General features: G+C 41.5%; 1 protein-coding gene across 1 annotated transcript; it reads right to left on the bottom strand.

The window, feature by feature from the left end:
* Positions 1-27: 27 nt before the first annotated feature.
* Positions 28-12890, bottom strand: pole3 (polymerase (DNA directed), epsilon 3 (p17 subunit)). Its single transcript, XM_041797973.1, has 4 exons — positions 12490-12890; positions 5982-6067; positions 3995-4113; positions 28-1973 (listed from the first exon to the last, which is right to left on the bottom strand). The coding sequence occupies exons 1-4, from the start codon at positions 12553-12555 to the stop codon at positions 1783-1785; spliced, it is 462 nt and encodes a 153-aa protein (XP_041653907.1). The 5' UTR covers positions 12556-12890; the 3' UTR covers positions 28-1782.
* Positions 12891-21530: the final 8640 nt, after the last annotated feature.

Raw genomic sequence — 21530 nt, forward strand, 5'->3', positions numbered from 1 at the left:
TGAAGGTTATCACATATCACTGCATAGTTATGACTTACTTTCCTTTTATTAACAATCGTTCATCTTTAATGTTGAAAACTTGACATGTCAGATAGTTTAACTTTTAACCCTTTCACGGCCGTTCAGCTCTTTTTAGTATTTTTGGGGCATCTGGAGACCCCCTCTCAGTGTCTCCAACGTTGTGAACCACTGGGTTAAATCTCCTGACTGCTGGATGTATAAAGGTGTCCCAGGTATTTTGTTGTCAGATGTTCAGTCATGTTAGGCAGACACAGCGCTAACCATCAGCTGGTGTGTTCAAACCCAGTAATAAATCACAGCTCTTCAACTTTTCATACAAAATATTTATTGAAAATCTCAAACATCAAAAACGACCCTACAAAAGTAGAAATGTTCAAAAATGAAAAAGGCTGACGTACACCGGTACAGCTGCTTTCACTAAAGCGAGTCCAAAATTCTTCTAATCCACACATCTTAAATCATTCTCAGAGACTCCATCATTAAACCGGCTCACAGATCTGCCTACATGTCCGAGCACAAAGTCTCTGAAATAAAAACACAAACGGGGTCCTAACGCTGGAACGAAGACCAGAGAGGAGATGAGACATGAAGGAGAGAAACACGCAACCTTCCATCAACACGCTCCAGATTCCAGGCTCTGATTTTTCCTGTTTGGCTTCTGAAGTTTCGCATCTCATGTTCAGAAAGCATTTTCTATTTAGTTTAGTACACGTTCATATCTTCTATTTAAAGTTCTGGTGTTTTTTTAAAACAATAAAACCTTTGTTATTCTATTTTGATAAGTACTGATGAATCAGTTTAACATGGGGAATTAACCCTGAAGGCTCCTGAACGCCGTCTGTTTCTCACTTTAGAGATGGGGTGGGAGCAGTGGGCAGCTAGTGGAGTTTCAGTTTCACCGTAGGTGACTGTGGGCGAAGGTGTTCTAGAGAACCAAAGCACATAGATGGGATTCATTTATGAAAAGTACCTACGCTCTTTTGGCCTCTGGTTTACTCAGTAGATATCTGGCCAGCCCCATGTGACTGCTTGTGTGACGTCTTTTATTTTACTAGGTTAAACTCTCATCACATTACAGGCTTTTGTGTGCCTGGTTTAATATTTTAATGATCTGAAACTAAATCTACATTATGTGACTGACATGTAGGAGAGAAGGAATCCCTCATAAAAATGCTGGAGAAACTGCTGCACACTGACCAAACTGCACAGAAACATAAAAACCGCCCCCATTCAAAGCTGTTGCCGATGTTTTAGCACAGTTTAGTCACTGTATCAGAGCTTTCCAGCATGTTCAGACACTGATTATACGACAGCAGGTGTTTCTGTGGTATCAGGCATTCATCATCTGGCTCTGACAGTCAGACTTAAGCTAAATATTCTGCCATGATGACCGTCCTATCAGGAAGCAGATGCTGATGTTGCTGTGTTCTCACTCCCTCATGTGGCGGACTGAAAGAAAAGCTAACTGAACATAAATCTTTTTATTCCAACATGAACACTAACTAGCGCTGGTTAACGGTCACACATCCCGTCTGTATGAAAACAAAAATAGAAAAGACAAAAAAAAAGGAAGAGCTGATGATGTCTGACTTTGTGCTTTCGTTTGCAGGAAGACTGCCGCAGCACCGCCACAATAAAAATCCCTTCATATCTGATGAGCTCATCATTGATCACACACTGATTCATGACGGCTCTCTGATGACCCAGCAGCACCTGAACACATCACGCTTGGCTGGAGATTCGACATGTTGTGATGGTCCATCAGTTCTCAACCTCCTCGTCCTCCTCCGCCGCCTCGTTCTCGGCCTCAGGTTCCTCCTCCATACGCTCCTCCTCCTCCTCCTCCTCTTCCTCCTCTCGGCTCTTGTCGTTCTCAGAGTCGTTCTTCTTCTCTTTATCTCTCCGCTTCTGCTCAGACACTTCCTTCTTTCCTTTCTGGCCTTTCTTATAAACTGTTGAAGAAAAGATCAGCATCATTTATTATTAGAGCAGCGTATTAAACATACCGATGTTAAGAATGATGTGTTTGGGGCCCCTGGGGGCCCCATGTTCCTGTCTACAGGCCCACAGACAGCTGGATGACTGCAAAGAAGATCCAGGATGAGCACCTATCACCATCACTCAATGACATGAGGATTGAGGAGTGCCAGGACATGGGAGGAGGAGGGCTGTGAGTCCATCTCATCCGTCTACTACCCTTCCTTAGAGCCTTCCAAAAGTACAGATCCCAAACTAAAATTAGGCCCAGTAGATGAAGAGGGGAACATGTACACAATGACCAAAGCAGGACCAAAATCCTCACCCATAATCTAGGACCGATGAGCACTGTGTTCTGTGGGTTTCAGCCCTTCAGGTACCATGGGGCCCAACCCACAGCCGAAAAGACTGGTGAATTTCTGCAGACTGGCCAAGACACCACATGGTATTTAAAAAGTGGCAGAGCTGCAAAGAAACTGCACATTGTGGACTTTGCTGAACGAAATTTAAACTGCCATGAAGGAGGACAGTTGAACCTTTGTCCTCTTTAGGTGATTTCAAAAACAGACTGTGGCTCTTAAACCGGGGCCACTTGTACTCCAGGTTCTATGGTGTATGTTGAGTAGGGTGCAGAGGTACAGTCCGGAACCAATTCAGAACCAGAGTTGTGTTCAGTGCACACGTCTGCTGGCTGAATACACGTGGAACCAATGTGCTATAAATCTGAGTTCCCACACGGACCAGATAGTGGAAGTGTGCGCAACGCTACTATGGCAACCACACAAACAAAAAAGCTGAAATATCCACTGCTGTCATTAAGGTCTCCTGTTCAGGAACACCTCAGTTTCCCAGTGAAATACGACGACGGACAAAGACAACAGTAGAGTAACACTAACAGCAGGAAACGGACACATGGCTGACAGAGGAGGGAATCTTCAGGTACCTCACGGTTCGATTCCAATACGATTCATAGGGCTACGCTTCGATTCTTGATGCATTTGGTTTCTTTTACATTTCTGTTGTTCACACTATGTCAAACAAAAAAAACATTAAATTTGTGTTTAGAAAAAAAGAGATAATTTAGATTTCCACAATCCTCTAATGGAAGATGTGTATAAACTGGAAATTTACAATTGCACTGAACCAAAGGTAGCAGCATCCTTTCCTTCTAACATCTCTGAAATTAAAAACATTAAAAAGTCCTTTTTCACAGATAAACAGCTGGAAATCTAATTCTTGCTGTTATGAGCTAGGTGTCAGAGTTCCACCTATTGGTTCCTGCTATCCACAGTAGTAAATATTTAAATTATCAATTATTGGACATTTATAAACCGATTCAGAATCTTCCTCCTCCACATCATGATGCATTTCAGCATCATTTATTCCCCCACCTCTAGCTTAGCAGTAGGGATGACTGATGAATGCATATGACAGACGTCATGAACATGAACTGTACCTAGAGACATGACAGAACGAACAGGGATACCTGAGTGGACCAGAGAGGTCAACGCTGCTTGAAACAACACTACAGAAGCACTTGAGATCTTTACGGCACGTAACAGCATTCAGATGTTTTCATGTGAATTAAGAGGTTTTTGAGAACATGAATGATTTAAAAAACGATGGCTGAAATGTGCTACGGCAGCCCCATGTTCTTGTCTGTGCACCTCAGTTAAAGAGCCTGTTATCCTTGATGCAGGTGGCCCAGGTTCAACTCTGACCTGTAGCTCTGCTCCTGCATGTCATCCTAAACTCTCTCCCTCTAGTTTCGGCCTCTACCTCATGTCCAAATGAAAGGAGGCGAAGAGGGCCAGGACTAAATGTTTAGTGAAATAAAGAGGAAGCATGTGTTTAAAAAAAAAAAACAAAAAAACAATCCTGCATGTTGACTTGGCTACAAAGAAAAATTAGCTTGTGATGAGATGTTCAAGTTAACATGTATTAAGAATAAATGACACATTTCCTTTAAACCTCAAAGTTAGTGTGATATACCCACCCTCCAGAGCTTCTCTGAGCGGCTCCAGGAAACGTTCAAACTCCATCTCCTCCATTGCTGCCAGGACATCCCCGGCATTCAAAGTTTTCCTCTTGGCCTTCATGGCAAAGTTGTTTGCACTGTAAAGACAGAAACCATCGTTGGTAGGACTGTAGTAAAGACAAAAAATATCTTTGTTAGGACTGTAGTAAAGATAGAAACTGTCAATAAAAGGACTGTAGTAAAGACAGAAACTGTCAATAAAAGGACTGTAGTAAAGACAGAAACTGTCAATAAAAGGACTGTAGTAAAGACAGAAACTGTCAATAAAAGGACTGTAGTAAAGACAGAAACTGTCAATAAAAGGACTGTAGTAAAGACAGAAATTGTCTTTGATAGGACCGTAGTAAAGACAGAAACTGTCGTTGATAGGACCGTAGTAAAGACAGAAACTGTCGTTGATAGGACCGTAGTAAAGACAGAAACTGTCGTTGATAGGACCGTAGTAAAGACAGAAACTGTCTTTGATAGGACCGTAGTAAAGACAGAAACTGTCTTTGATAGGACCGTAGTAAAGACAGAAACTGTCGTTGATAGGACCGTAGTAAAGACAGAAACTGTCGTTGATAGGACCGTAGTAAAGACAGAAACAGTCTTTGTTAGGACCGTAGTAAAGACAGAAACCGTCTTTGTTAGGACCGTAGTAAAGACAGAAACTGTCGTTGATAAGACCGTAGTAAAGACAGAAACTGTCGTTGTTAGGACCGTAGTAAAGACAGAAACCGTCTTTGTTAGGACCGTAGTAAAGACAGAAACTGTCGTTGATAAGACCGTAGTAAAGACAGAAACCGTCTTTGTTAGGACCGTAGTAAAGACAGAAACCGTCTTTGTTAGGACCGTAGTAAAGACAGAAACCGTCTTTGTTAGGACCGTAGTAAAGACAGAAACCATCTTTGTTAGGACCGTAGTAAAGACAGAAACCGTCTTTGTTAGGACCGTAGTAAAGACAGAAACCGTCGTTGTTAGGACTGTAGTAAAGACAGAAACTGTCGTTGTTAGGACTGTAGTAAAGACAGAAACTGTCGTTGTTAGGACTGTAGTAAAGACAGAAACCGTCTTTGTTAGGACTGTAGTAAAGACAGAGACCGTCTTTGTTAGGACCGTAGTAAAGACAGAAACTGTCGTTGTTAGGACCGTAGTAAAGACAGAGACCGTCTTTGTTAGGACTGTAGTAAAGACAGAAACTGTCGTTGTTAGGACCGTAGTAAAGACAGAGACCGTCTTTGTTAGGACTGTCGTAAAGACAGAGACCGTCTTTGTTAGGACCGTAGTAAAGACAGAAACTGTCGTTGTTAGGACCGTAGTAAAGACAGAGACCGTCTTTGTTAGGACTGTAGTAAAGACAGAGACCGTCTTTGTTAGGACCGTAGTAAAGACAGAAACCGTCTTTGTTAGGACCGTAGTAAAGACAGAAACTGTCGTTGTTAGGACCGTAGTAAAGACAGAGACCGTCTTTGTTAGGACCGTAGTAAAGACAGAAACTGTCGTTGTTAGGACCGTAGTAAAGACAGAGACCGTCTTTGTTAGGACTGTAGTAAAGACAGAAACCGTCTTTGTTAGGACCGTAGTAAAGACAGAAACTGTCGTTGTTAGGACCGTAGTAAAGACAGAGACCGTCTTTGTTAGGACTGTAGTAAAGACAGAGACCGTCTTTGTTAGGACCGTAGTAAAGACAGAAACCGTCTTTGTTAGGACCGTAGTAAAGACAGAAACTGTCGTTGTTAGGACCGTAGTAAAGACAGAAACCATCTTTGTTAGGACTGATACAGACACCACTGATACAGACTCAGATTATATTCAAATGTTTAACTTGGTGTGAGATGTCTGGAAGGGGTGATTCAGATTCTGACTGTTCTTTCTGAGTCTCAGCTGTTAAATAATGATTTAATCTGGAGTAAACAGAGTTTTGTGAATAAACACCAAGTGTAACAAAGACATTTTTTCTTACCAGGACGTGGCATACAACACGAACACGCTGGCAGCTTGTGAAATGGCTCGGCGGGCTTCTTTGGACACATTCACCCCATCTGGGAGCTGAGAAGAAAACAAACGGTGCGGAGGAGTTAATCTCAACTCCACCGAGAGGAAGCGTCTGATCACTGAGCACAGGCAGGATGATGGTTATTTTTCATGTGCTCATAAAGCAGAACATTCATCAGTGCATCTGAGAATACGACCTGAATATGAGGTTGTTATGAAGGCTGTTTTATCGTCTTAATAAACAGTGACCTTTGGTTTGAGGGTGATTCCTTTAGTTTGAAGGATCGTTTTGAGGATAAATTTGTATTTTTCTTAGAGAAAAATGTTGCTAAAAATCTTTTGGGAGAATGGGAAAAAATGAGTAGCTGTGAAATCACCATGCTGATGATGACCAGGATGAACTTAGACATCTAAACCACTGCAGTCAGATCCTTTAGCAGTTGGCCTAAAACCTCCTAGTGAGTTTTAAGGTTGGTTATATATCATTTTTAACCACAGTGACAATGGGAGCATGAAAAATAGTCACACTGGCCTTCATTTACCAAACATTCGTACACTAGAAATGTCCACCCACAGACTGGCATGAGTACGATATGCTCAAATTCCACGCCAGGTCTGAGCTTGTGTATGAACATTTTCAACTCCGTGTGGACTCACTTAGCAGCGTGAATCTGGCAGTCTCAGATCAGTTATGACATTTAAAATGTAGTTAACATTAAACCTTGGCTTTGACAATCCATGTGAGCAAAACTGCTTTTGAGAATTATGTTGACCAGCGCCAGCTTTCAGCTGATTTCTTTGTTGTTTGTTATATTAGATGAATGAACATTTCTCTAAAGATTTGTTTAAAAAAATAAAAAAATAAAAACCAGGCAGAAGTTTTCATTGTTCAAATCTATATAAAATAGCCCCACACAAAGGTTTTCTTATCAAGAGACCTCTGCATTGACCTATTCAGAAGTGTTTTATCGTGGTTTGAGTTAGTACGAGTCAATCTAATTTTGGAAATCTAGAAGCCTGACAACTAGAAACTGTCAACCTCATTTCACCGGTGATAAAACATGAAAAAAAAACTTAGCACTGATGACAAATGATTTTGACATTTAAAAAGTTAAAAAGATAATTTTAAAGGCTCACAATCTGAGAAAAATGTATTCGTTCAAAAAGGTCAAAACATGAAATTGAAATTGAAAAATAGCTAATGTTTGTAATGGCAAATATATTAGAAAGAAAGTAAAAATCATGAGTTTAAAAGGTCAAAATATGAAATAAATTTTGTAATCATGAAATAAAAGTCAAAATATGATTCAAAATTTTAAATTGTGAGTTGAGCAGGTCAAACTTTGGGATTATGAAGTCAGAGTTTGGAGTTGAAAATATGAGGTAAATTACAAAATAGTTGGTTAAAAAGGTCAAAACACCACTTAAAATTTTGAATCATGAATCTTAAAGCTCAAAATATTATATTAGAAGTCAAAATTATGAGTTGAAATGCATAAAGTACAAAATAAAAAGTCAAAATCCTAAGTTTGAGTCTGAATTGTGAGATGCAAAATTGAAAATGTGAAATTAGAACACAAATTAATTTCTTTTCCCACATTCCTGACTTCTTATCTAAATATTTTAACTCCTTACTTTTTCAGATTGTATGACTTAACAAGGATATCTTAAATCATCAAGGTTAGTTCACATTTTTATACTTGAGGAAATCTGCAGACCACAGACTGATGGACAGTTAGAACAGAAATATCAGATCATCCTAAGGCCGGATTTAACTGTTCCACGGGCCGGATTTGGCCCCCGGGCCTTGAGTTTGACACCTGTGGGTTAGGGCAAGCATCAACAACATTCACACTAAAGGGGCTGAATCTACTGGAAAATTTACTTTACAAAATCTGCCCAAATTTTTTAAAATTTCATAGAAATTACCTAACATTTCTGTGAAAATTCTTAAAGTATCCAATAGGGCTGTCAATAGATTAAAATTTTTAATCGCGATTAATCTAACAAATTCCATAGTTAATTCACGATTAATCGCAAATTAATCGGACTTTTTGTCTGTTCTAAATGTACCTTACAGTACTATTTTTCAAGATTTAAATACTCTTATCAACACAAGTGGACAAAAATGCTTTCTTTATGTTTGTTCATGTCAACAACCCAAAACAACAACAGATAAAGTCCAGAAAATTCTCTAGTCTGAGCTCAAAGATACTGAACGCTGCAAAAATCTGCTGAGAGCATAACATGGTAAACTCAAGACCAACAGATGGAGATACTGACCTTAATGTAACATTACTGAATAATACCACAATGTAGAGTCAAACTTTAGACTTCTAGAAGTTACCTCCTCTGTTCTCAGCAGCTGAACACAGAACAACAGATCTCATCATCACACATGGACATAAAGAAGTCAAGTCTCTGCTGAGAGCTCAGCAGTAAGGCACAGACACATCTAATGGTGTTTCACTGTTCTGATGTGAGTAAGGTGGACACATCTGCCCTGCTCAAGACAAAAAGCAAGTCATTACTTAAAAATGTCTGCTATTATTTATCAGATTTTTACTTTCAAACTAAAAAATGTAGTCCAAATGTAAAATAAATGCTGACAGTAAGAAATGACTGAGAACTTTGAAGGTGTAGTAAGAGGACTTAACCATCTCTTCATTCTTCAGATCATAGAAGAGCTACAGATTTAATCTAAAACCATTTTTTTCTTCCTAAACAAAGGAGAGCCACAGTCTAATAATGCTTTCAGCTTCTATTCTGATACTCTACAGAGCTCATTCACTAACCTCTGCTCTCCTGTCACACACCAGCCTCTGCTGCTCTGTCTCCTCCTCCTCCTCATGATGCAGCTGTACATTCACCAGCATCAGACAATCTCCTACAGGGACTGCAGAGTCTTTGACAGTTTTGCAGCATCTTGATTGACTGTTATTTAAATTTGGCGTTTATTCACAGTTCCAGTCGATCATTTTAGTAAGTTTCGTTTTTTCCGAATACTTTCACTTTCAAGCAGGAGCTGCATGGAGATGAGAGCGGACCTTTAGGAGACGTGATCGGACCAGTCAGCAGTCAATAGCGCAGCTGTGGTGCCGGTTCATGGCAGATATAATAGCCTGAATAAATGAATAAATCATACTGGCCCAAAAGAGCGTCGGCACACCAGGAAATGCTCGGTATGCCAGATAGCGAGTCCATCCCTGCAGAGTTGTCTGAGTGTCTCCATAGTAAACAAATCCAGCATGGCGAGGGGGGCGGCTCTCTGCATTAGCGGTGTGCATGGCTGGTGAGTGGTGCGGGCTATATAAGACTCTACGAACTTCCTGTAACTCCGTTCATGTCAACAGTAGGAGAAAATAACTTCAGTCTTATCTGACATGATCTGAAAGCTGAACCTGTCATTCAAAAGTCTCTGTCCTTTATCCATTTCAGCTCGCTTGTACCGCATCACGACGGCGCCACTTCCTGGTCTGGCAAACTACGGCATGGGTCAAGGGTCAAACAGAATGCACATGCATTAATCGTACGACAAAAAAAATAGCGGTGTTAAAAGTAATTTGAGTTAGTGTGATATTAACGCGTGAGCTTTGACAGCCCTTGTATCCAATAAAAAGGTGTCCCAATGTTTCAGTAAATCTCATCATAAAGCCTCAAATATCCAAATAAAAATGTCCTCAACTACTAGAAATTCTAAATTCCCAAAAAGCGTTAAAGGGGCTCTATGCAAGATTTAGAAAAATATCAGTGTAGCGACACCGCCGGCCATTAGGCAAACTACAACAATATTGTGTTGCTCGTCCACGACGGCGCGCTCCTTGCTCATGAACGAGCCTCCGGTTTATCAGCTGATACACACGCAGACCAAGGTGATTTACCGGCATCGTGTATACAGAGGAGGTAAGTGAAGAAACACTTAAAAGTTCCACCAACTAAGAATGAAAATGAATAAAGCATATTTGAACCTCTAAAACGGACACGGCACAAAGGCTATTAAAAAAGGTCGATATTTTCGCGCCCATTTCTATGAATGAACAACTTAGCGACTTAGTGCAGCACTGACCAGTTTAATTGTCTTTATATGTGTGTAATGTGTGATGTGTATTGAATGGGACGTGTTTTAGAGCAGAAGCAGCAGGGCTAACGTTGCTTAGCTCTGATAATGGAGCCTCGACCGCGGATATCAGACAGCTGACATTATGTGTTGAAGGTATTTTACAAACTACGTATCCAAACATAAACTCAGTAAGTTGAGTCCAGTGCCAGGAAGCAAGAAAAAGATGAAATATTATCTGGAAAACACTAAATGAGCAACGTGACATTCTCGTTGTTTGGATAGCATCTTTGTGAGCAAGCTAACGTGATGTAGCATATGGTTTATACAACATAAAACACTACATTGTATTTCATGGTCCAGAGTGATGCTTTACCTTTCCCACAGAAAGACGGCCATCTCTGGATCGGTATTTATCCCGAGCGCCAAGCGTAGCTCCCTCTATTTCTCAGATGATCCATCGACATTTATCCTCCATTTCCCCCTGCGTTGGTTATACTCTCTTTTAGCTTGACGGGCTTCAGCAGATAAAACTGTCTTGGTTTTTTATGTTTTCGAGGAGTTTGTGTGGGTGTTTGGGCTGAGCTAGCCGGTCGTTTACTCGTGGAAGCAGCCTTCTCCATTCAACACGCCATTGTCAGGTATAAACAGAGCAACGGGGTGCACGCATTACGTAGTACCCGACGTCACTTCCGTTGAGATTTCGCAGAAAATTTGGCCCGAGTTCTTCACAGAGAAACGACTCCACAGGCTTATACAGGCAAACAAGGAAGACATAAAGAGCCTCATTCTTCACATCTGGATAAAGTGCACCGTTATAGACTCAAAAGTGGGAAGTTTTACAGCAAAAATCTTACATAGAGCCCCTTTAAGGAAATCTGCCAAAATCTCATTCCCCTGAAATGTCTTATAAAATTCCCAAAAATGTACAAATACATCCCACAAAATTAAAGAAAATTCACCTAAACAGATTTCTTGAAATTTTCATTAAAGTTCTTCAAAATTTAAAAGACCCCTTGTTGTATCTTTAATTCATTGATACAGTGATTTATGTTGTTTACTTTTAGTTAAAAGGCTAAAATGGGTTTTCTCAGTTAAAAGCATTTAAGTTAATCTGTTTCAACTATTGGACAGTTACTTCTACTGACCACTAGGTGGCGGTACGCATCTGTTAATCTTTTGAAACTACAGTTCTATCTGCCGTAAAGCAGTGTCGAAAGGTGACGTAAATATCTCTGAGAATGTAACAGAAATGAATGAGGAACAACAAGAAAAATACGCCATGCAGTGCTGCTGTAATGCTTCATTGTTCAGAAGTAAAGTAAAGAAAAAGACAAGAGCGATGTCCGGTCATCCTTTTTAGAAGTTACAGCTAAGTTCCCACACCCCTCCCAAATCAAAGCCAAAAAGAAATTACAAATAACTTTCCAAAATAGCCATGAAAATACCTAAAACATTTCAAAACAAATGTCTATAAAAACTTCAAAATAAATAAACCCATCCCTAAAAGCTTCCTACATCTTAGGCAAATGACTTAAACTTCAGTGAACTTTCTGCACAAATTTTCTAAAAGATTCAAAAAGCTAAAATCATGGCTATGTTGTAGGGAGGCTTAAATGTGATGTCCTCATATGTACAGTTTGGGATTTTTCATTAGTTTCCGTTTTTATTTCGTTTTCACTTTCTGTGTTCAATTCCAGTTTAGTTTCAATTAGTTTTTACTGCTGGTTTGTTAGTTTAGTTTAATTTCTATTTTGCAAAAATGCTTCATTTTAGTTTAGTTTAGTTTGTTTTAGTGTTAGTTTTTCACAGATAGATATGAGTGAGAATCATACATTTTTAAAAACATATTTAAACAGGCTGCTCTTCACTTATCATTAATTTATTTAATGATGGTGTTTGAATACAACTCCAGACTACTACTACCACTGTGTGAACCAATCAGATCAGGCCATTTTAAACTCCCCAGACTCTGGTGTAGCTGCCAGTCAGTATGGATGTGTCAAAGACTAAAACTAAGGAGATTTTGTCTCCATTTATATTCTATTTTAGTTAGTTTTGTAAGCCCACTATACAGTTTTAGTTAGTTTTCGTGTTTTTGGTAAAGCTTAGTTTTTATTTAGTGTCCGTCAACTAAATAGATTTTTGAATTTTAGTTTTAGTTATTTAGTTAGTTTTAGTAAACTATGATAGCCTTGGTACAGGCGTGGTTAAACAAATAAAGCCTTACTTTAATGACTGATGGGATTTTTAAAAATAATGTGGCTTTAAAAACCATCTTTTCTTTATCACAGACCAGATGCTGAGGGGAAATATGAAACCACAGAGAGTACAGTGTCTAGATCTATGATTTTGTTAAGTATTTACATTTAGTTGGTTATGTATCGACGTTAATATCGCGACATTTCGGTCCACTCACCGCCTCCTTAATGATCCTGGTGATGACCGCGTTGGGGAGGTTCAGGTCTTCGGGCCTCTCTGCCATGTTTCCCCGCTCTCTGAAGCGTCTTCAGCGGATAAAGGCTCACAGCCGAGGAGCTAGCCTATGCTAACTGAGTGGCTCCTGCTGGCTGTACTGTGTTAGCCTGAGCTAACTAACGTAGCTAGCGTTTATTAGCTCGTGATGCTATCAGTGGGGTAACCCGCTGTTAGCTTCAGTTAAAATATCAGCTGCTAATAAAAATACCTGCTGGTCAGCTCTATTAGACAGGCTGATGGGTTAATCAACGCTCCGGCAGAGGTTCCGCGTGCCCACCAAGAACGGATTTGTTTTGGGACGTTTCCCGCGAACCGTCTAAGCACGAGTCCTCCTACGTCAGCTTTCAACTTCGACCTCTGACGTAGCACTGACGTACGTCGCCTGTGAGTGTGGAGTAAAGAGAATTTGGGTGAAACGGGCCAGATTGTTGGTAAACCGTGTCTCTGAGGGTTATGAATGAGATCTCAGGATATTTTATGAATGTTTTATTAATGACGTCACCAAATGTGTAGAAACCACGGTTCCAAAAAAGCTGGGACACTGAATAAAACAGATGTCAATGATTGTCAATCTCATAAACCCGCATTTTACTCACAGTAGAACATACACAACATATCAGTTGTTGAAACAGAGACATTTACTATTTCATGAAAATATTAGCTCATTTTAAATTTGATGGCAGCAACACATCTCAAAAAAGTAGGGACAGGGCCATGTTTACCAGTGTATAGCATCCTCTCTGCTTTAACTGCAGTATGTAAACGTCTGAGAGGTGAGGAGACCAGCTGATGGAGTTTAGGGACATGAATGTTGTCCCATTCTTTTCTGATATAAGATTCTAGCTGCTCAACTGTCCTGGGACTTCTTTTCAACTTTTAGCTTTACGAATATTCAGCTAAAATATCCCATATAGGCCTGATCTCACTGTTAGAGCCTAACAATGGCATACATTTGAAAGAAAATTAAACTATGAAAGCAAAAATATGTTAATGAGACCATTCAATTTTTTTTAAAGAGACCGGGCCCCAAAGTTCCCGTACAGGAAAAGTCTGGCCCTTGTCCAAATGTAGCTGATGACCCCTGATGTATGTGAGTGTGTTTTTACACGGCCTGATCGTGTTGATCTGTGTTTTTGTTGTAAAAGAAACATTGAGACAAGAATTCAATGGTTTCAAGAAAAAAAATGAGGTCCCTCTGCTACTCAGACACCTCGGTCTGTAGGTCATCCTCAGGTTATTGATCATTGAAGTGCATATAAACCAACTGATCAGAAGAGCGTTACCTGATCATTCCCTGTTATCAGATTAGTGTGATCACACAAACACGGTCACTGAGATTAGCAGTGAAAGATTTAAAGAGCTACAACACTCCGACCTCCTCAGCTCCATTTTTACTGAATTCAGAATATTTAAGTCGTCTTTTAAACTTTTTCTCTCAAACAGACTCTTACATGTGGTGTTTCATACATTCTAACTCCGTGCATCTGTCTCTGCTGGAGTCCTCCCTTGTTTTAGGTCTGTTCAGTCCAGTAAACACCAGTCTGCTGCCCCCATGTGGATAAATGTGGATTTATCTGAAGCCTGAAACAATCCAACAAATCCACCGTCTGTTTGAGTCGTGTCTGATATCACACAGAGCCATAAACATCTCCACTATCTCTTCATCATACCTGTGGTTGTTTTTCATCATTTTTAATCATTTTTGATCATTTTTGATCGTCTTTGCCATCAGTGGTCAGGGTTGGAGGTATGATGTTCTCAGACTGTCTTTTTGTACCTATGAAAAGTTTTGCCCTCCTAGATGTTTAACCTTTTTATTGATTTTATAAATCAGTCATAGTCAATATAATTCGGCTTTAAAAAACAAACAAACAAAAAAATCTGTCACAGTGAAAAAATATTTATATAGAGTAATGTCAATTAAATAAAAATCTGAAATGTAAAATAAGTGACAGCATAATATTCCTCCTTCTAGTCAGTTTTTAGTAGAGTCTCGTTTTTCTGCAGTCTCAGCTCTGAGTCTGTGTGGATAGCTCTCAGTCTCTGAGTCTGTGTGGATAGGTCTCAGTCTCTCTGAGTCTGTGTGGATAGGTCTCAGTCTCTGAGTCTGTGTGGATAGGTCTCAGTCTCTCTGAGTCTGTGTGGATAGGTCTCAGTCTCTGAGTCTGTGTGGATAGGTCTCAGTCTCTCTGAGTCTGTGTGGATAGGTCTCAGTCTCTCTGAGTCTGTGTGGATAGGTCTCAGTCTCTGAGTCTGTGTGGATAGGTCTCAGTCTCTCTGAGTCTGTGTGGATAGGTCTCAGTCTCTGAGTCTGTGTGGATAGGTCTCAGTCTCTCTGAGTCTGTGTGGATAGGTCTCAGTCTCTCTGAGTCTGTGTGGATAGGTCTCAGTCTCTGAGTCTGTGTGGATAGGTCTCAGTCTCTCTGAGTCTGTGTGGATAGGTCTCAGTCTCTCTGAGTCTTTGTGGATAGGTCTCAGTCTCTGAGTCTGTGTGGATAGGTCTCAGTCTCTCTGAGTCTGTGTGGATAGGTCTCAGTCTCTCTGAGTCTGTGTGGATAGGTCTCAGTCTCTCTGAGTCTGTGTGGATAGGTCTCAGTCTCTCTGAGTCTGTGTGGATAGGTCTCAGTCTCTCTGGGTCTGTGTGGATAGGTCTCAGTCTCAGCTCTGGGTCTGTGTGGATAGGTCTCAGTCTCTCTGGGTCTGTGTGGATAGGTCTCAGTCTCAGCTCTGGGTCTGTGTGGATAGGTCTCAGTCTCTCTGAGTCTGTGTGGATAGGTCTCAGTCTCTCTGAGTCTGTGTGGATAGGTCTCAGTCTCTCTGAGTCTGTGTGGATAGGTCTCAGTCTCTCTGGGTCTGTGTGGATAGGTCTCAGTCTCAGCTCTGAGTCTGTGTGGATAGGTCTCAGTCTCAGCTCTGAGTCTGTGTGGATAGGTCTCAGTCTCTCTGAGTCTGTGTGGATAGGTCTCAGTCTCTCTGAGTCTGTGTGGATAGGTCTCAGTCTCTCTGGGTCTGTGTGGATAGGTCTCAGTCTCTGGGTCTGTGTGGATAGGTCTCAGTCTCTCTGAGTCTGTGTGGATAGGTCTCAGTCTCTCTGAGTCTGTGTGGATAGGTCTCAGTCTCTCTGAGTCTGTGTGGATAGGTCTCAGTCTCTCTGGGTCTGTGTGGATAGGTCTCAGTCTCTGGGTCTGTGTGGATAGGTCTCAGTCTCTCTGAGTCTGTGTGGATAGGTCTCAGTCTCTCTGGGTCTGTGTGGATAGGTCTCAGTCTCAGCTCTGAGTCTGTGTGGATAGGTCTCAGTCTCAGCTCTGAGTCTGTGTGGATAGGTCTCAGTCTCTCTGAGTCTGTGTGGATAGGTCTCAGTCTCTCTGAGTCTGTGTGGATAGGTCTCAGTCTCTCTGGGTCTGTGTGGATAGGTCTCAGTCTCTGGGTCTGTGTGGATAGGTCTCAGTCTCTCTGAGTCTGTGTGGATAGGTCTCAGTCTCTCTGAGTCTGTGTGGATAGGTCTCAGTCTCTCTGAGTCTGTGTGGATAGGTCTCAGTCTCTCTGGGTCTGTGTGGATAGGTCTCAGTCTCTGGGTCTGTGTGGATAGGTCTCAGTCTCTCTGAGTCTGTGTGGATAGGTCTCAGTCTCTCTGGGTCTGTGTGGATAGGTCTCAGTCTCTCTGAGTCTGTGTGGATAGGTCTCAGTCTCTCTGGGTCTGTGTGGATAGGTCTCAGTCTCTCTGAGTCTGTGTGGATAGGTCTCAGTCTCTGAGTCTGTGTGGATAGGTCTCAGTCTCTCTGGGTCTGTGTGGATAGGTCTCAGTCTCTCTGGGTCTGTGTGGATAGGTCTCAGTCTCTGGGTCTGTGTGGATAGGTCTCAGTCTCTGGGTCTGTGTGGATAGGTCTCAGTCTCTCTGAGTCTGTGTGGATAGGTCTCAGTCTCTCTGGGTCTGTGTGGATAGGTCTCAGTCTCTCTGAGTCTGTGTGGATAGGTCTCAGTCTCTCTGGGTCTGTGTGGATAGGTCTCAGTCAGGATCAAACATCTGGACTCCAGAATTTTCCTCCATTTTTCTTTTATAAACTGCTCGAGCTCTGCCAAGATTTTCAGGGAACAGGGTGAACAGTCCTTCACATGTCCAGACACCATTCCTGTCTTGAATTGAGGTCTGAGCTTTGACTCGGCCTCTCCAGAACATTCCCCTTGTTGTCTTTAAACCATTTCTGTGAAGCTTTCTCTGGATGCTTCGGCTCATTGTCTGACTGGAAAATAAATCTTCTCCTAAGCTGCAGTTCTCTATGAGACTGAGTAAGACTGCCCTCCAGGATTCATTTTACCCTCTACCTTTACAAGTGTTCCAGGGTTGGCTGCTGAGAAGCATCCCCACAGCACGATGCTGCCACCAGCATGCTCCACAGTGGGGATGGTGTGTTTGGCGTCTTGTCTGATGGTCTCAAAGCTCCATTCTGGTCTGAATCTGAGTTTTCTTCAACAGTGTCTTTCTCTTTGCCACTCTCCCATAAAGCTCTGACTGGTGAAGAACCCGGCCAACAGTTGTTGTCTGCAGAGTCTCTCCATCTCAGCTGCTGAAGCTTGGAGCTCCTTCAGAGTAGTCATAGGTGTCTTGGTGTCCTCTCTCTCTAGTCTCCTTCTTGCACGCCCACTCAGTCTGTGAGGACGGTCTGATCTAGGCAGATTTACACATGTGACATATTCCTTCATTTCTTCATGATGGATTTAACTGATGTTCAGAGACATGGAGATGTTTCTGACTTAGACTTTTCAAAACCTTTTTTCTGAGTGTTCTTTTGTCTTTGTGGTGTAATGGTAGTCAGGAATACTGGTGAATCAGTGACTGGACCTTCAAGACACAGGTGTCTTTCTACTACAGCCACTGAGACACATTCACTGACTCAGCTGATCCTCATTTCACTAACTGTGAGGCTGCTACTGTCTGGATCTCTGCTGGATTAGGTCAGTCATGTTAAAGGGGGGAATATTTAAGCAGTCACTTTTTTACCTAAAGAGGTGTTTCTGTGAAATATTTCAAACAAAGCTAAATTAAATTGGCCACTATTGACTAAAGAAAAACAATAAAAGGGTGAAACATCCGTGGGTGTGAAGACTTTTATTGGCTGTATCTGTAGGTGTCATTCTTGTGAACGGAATATTTATAGGAACCTTAAAAGGGTTTTCTTTAAATTCTTCTTAGTGTGATCGACACCTGACTTTTGTAAACATGTAAATGTGTTAGTTTGACTTGAATCTTGCTCAAAAGGACGCCTTTAAGCTGGAGTAAGGTATCTGTATAATGCCTGTAGACAGGGGCGTAGCTGGGGGATTATGGGCCCCCAGAAAGAATATTACAGAGGGCCCCCCAGAACCGGCTAGCCAAGCAACAAATGTGTCAGTTTTTAAATATCAGTGCATTTTAATGTATTTTTGGCCATCACTTCCCCTTTTATGAGCAATATTTTTGATATGGTTAAGTTAAATTTACTTGCATTATCTCACAGCACTGGACTACACCATTTGGACATTTGTATAATGTTTATAACATTTTATAATGAACATTTCAGACTTGTAAATTCATCATCAGTGGGTCCTAAAAACGTTAAAAAGTGGTCATATGTTACAAGGGCAGCATATTTTTGCCTCACCTGTTTAGATTACCTTCAGGTAAATTCTCTTTCTAAAGTAGCTAATTCACCCTTTAGTGTGCAAACATGCAGCACTCATTAGATGGCAGCTGTATCTAATATTGGATCATTTCTCTTTATAAACATTACAGCAGCCTATATATCAGTCTTTTGTTGTATAGATGTTGCTAAAAAAATTGTCCAGTCTGCAGGAGGTTCCACTGGAGCAAATCTGTCCCCCGACCCAAAATGAGTTTGACACTCCTGTTTTCCTGCAGTACAGTATGATTCAGTTTTTAAAAAATACTGAAAATAGAACCGATTGTATTTTTCTCTTAATAACATAATAAAAACTCATGTAACGCAGCTGATTTAATGCAGAAATACAAATTAACTGCTTTAAGTTCTTAATGGGACCTTGGGCCTGATACACTTACTAAGATATTGTATCTGAAAACATGAAACCCTAGAACAGGAGAGTACATATTTAGAAAATGATGAAGAAAAGCCATAAGTTTGTGCATAATAATCTTTTAAGTACAGAGAGTCTTTATTCTCATATCTCTTTGGAGGAGACATCCGATTTATTTTTGTTTTTTAATTCTCTGTCTAAGGTGGATGCAGTTTGTCCAGCTTGATGTCAGCAACTATTCACCAATATTTAACAGATGCTGCTTATAATGCAGATTTTCTTACACTGAACAGAGTTAAATGTGTTGTTAGTGGCCACTGCACACTAGTCACGTTTACATGGACACTTTCATTCCAATCTGGTTGAAATCAACCAGATTAAATGTTTTGGGTCAAGTGTTTACATTGTATGTGATCTATCCGATCGGGTGTTTAAATGTGCCCGTTTTTAATCGGAATAGCAGCCACCGTGTCAACGGTCACCACTAGCAACCATAAATCATGTGACACATAGGTCACATGATTTATGGTTGCTAGTGGTTTCCAGTGGTATATAGTCCCGCTGCTCCGTTATTTCTCTGTCTCCCATTGAAGCCGACATCCCCTGAGTCTTGGCTTCTCCACTACCGGCGTTTGAATCTAGTGCCCCGCTTCTGCTGGCGAGAACGGCTCCCTACAATACGTCACCACGCAGTTACGTCAGGATGAAGAGCATGCGCAGGAAGAACGTGTCAGATCAATTGGGTGAGGGTGTCTACATGGAAGAATTTTCCCTCTGATCGGTCATGAAAAGGTGTAGACCACCCCTCTGCAATGATTAGATTTTTAATCAGATGGGGCTTGATCAGGTTGATTTAGGTGTTTAAATGCAGCATTTCTAATCAGGTTGAGGGTTTCACCCGATTAGAAGTGTCCATGTAAACGCAGCTACTGTGCTGCTTCTGTTAAATCACATTCATATGGTGGCCATCAAAGAAGTTGAGGGGACTCATATTAGGGGGGTCCTCACATTGATCTTTGCCTGGGGCCTCCAAGTCACTAAAACCGCCCCTGACTGTATGACTCAGAGACAGTGCTGACCAGTGGGCCCGTCCCAGGGCTGCAGTCTGCATCGTTCCCACATCATACAGGCCTCAGCTTCATGGCTGCGCAGACTGAGCCTTAGCTTTGACGCAGCAGGAGCATAAATCTCACTACAGATGCAGCTCATTTCAGATAGGCATGTTTGATTTGAACATTTGAAGTGTTTGTATGGAAAGAATGCATACATTTGAGCATGCAGTGTAAAATAACATTCAAAAAGACAATCAAATTAATAATCATTAGTAAAATCACTAGTTGACTTGATGTGCACCTTTCTCCTCTTTCCCTTTGGTTTCCATGACCCTGTGGTGTCAGGAGCCCCGCTTTAAAAACACTGGCCTTATAAAGCTCTTCCACTTCAACCTGCTGTCAGAGACGTCCTGTCCCATCATTCATATTACTCCACACTCAGACACTCAAGAGTTATATTCTCCTCCCACGTTATTTTCAGTTTCACATAAAAACAGAAGCGGGCAGGCTTCCAGCTCTGCTCTCACCCCCACATAGACCAAGAGGAGAAGGTCGGGGTCAAAGGTGTTTAGGTGGTTTTCATGGAAACACTTCCTCACATGCAGGAGTTCATGCAGCCTACGGGGGAATATGTAATAGGAGGCGTGTTGGTTGGTACGCCCACCAGGTTCAAGCGTCTGAAGCCGTTTCCAGGCAGCGCTCCAGGATAGCAAAGTTTCCTCAGATCACAATCCAGTTTAAATCAATGCTGAAAACTAGCCTTCAGTGTGTCCAATCAAACATCTACAGTAGCTGCAGAGGCCAAAATACTTTCAAAAAATCAAGTCCAACAAAATAACAGCTTAAACAATCTTTAATTTCTTCAGCAATAAATCCACCTTTCTGTGGCTCCAATTAATCAGCAGAGAGGGCCGGTCTAGACCGTAGTCTGTGTTTAAAGACCCGACATTCATCCACTCTAGCTCTGCACGGAGGATCATTTAGCAAAGTTACAGCGGAGAGGGAAATCTTCATAGAGCGGGCAGACACCAGGAGCAGACCCATTTATAACAGGAATCACTCTTAGAGTAACATGAGCTTCCACAACCTCAGTTCCAAAAAAGTTGGGTCGCTGTGTAAAATGTAAATAAAAACAGAAGAAGAAAGATTGTCAAATCTCATAAACCCAGATTTGATTCACCACAGAACAGAAATGACAGATCAGATTTTAAACTGAGACATTTAACATTTCAGGAAAATATTAGCTCATTTTGGATTTGATGGCAGCAACACATCTCAAAAAAGTAGGGACAGGTGAGGAGACCAGCAGATGGAATTTAGGGACATGAATGTTGTCCCATTCTTGACTGATGTAGGATTCTAGCTGCTCAACAGTCCTGGGTCTTCTTTGCTGGATTTTTCAAAATGTTTCCTATCAGTGAAAGGTCTGGACTGCGGGCAGACTAGTTCAGGACCCAGACTCTCCTCCTGTGAAGCCATGCTGTTGTGATGGATGTGGTATGTGGTTTAGCATGGTCTTGCTGACATAGATGTTGTCTGGATGGGAGCAGATGTTGCTCTAAAAGCTCTCTCTACTTTCCAGCATTGATAGTTCCTTTCCAGATGTTAGAGCTGCCTACGCCATAGGCACTAATGCAACCCCATACCATCAGAGATGCAGGCTTTAGACCTGAGCCAGGAGAACCAGCTGGATGCTCCAAATCCTCTTTAGTTCACAGGACACGGACTCTGTGGTTTCCTCTGACCACAGAACAGTGGCTGACCACAGAACAGTTTTCCATGTTTCCTCTGACCACAGAACAGTGGCTGACCACAGAACAGTTTTCCATGTTTCCTCTGACCACAGAACAGTTTTCCATGTTTCCTCTGACCACAGAACAGTTTTCCATGTTTCCTCAGT

This window comes from Cheilinus undulatus, linkage group 1, assembly GCF_018320785.1.
Source record: "Cheilinus undulatus linkage group 1, ASM1832078v1, whole genome shotgun sequence".
In the NCBI taxonomy this organism is placed as follows: Eukaryota; Metazoa; Chordata; class Actinopteri; order Labriformes; family Labridae; genus Cheilinus; species Cheilinus undulatus.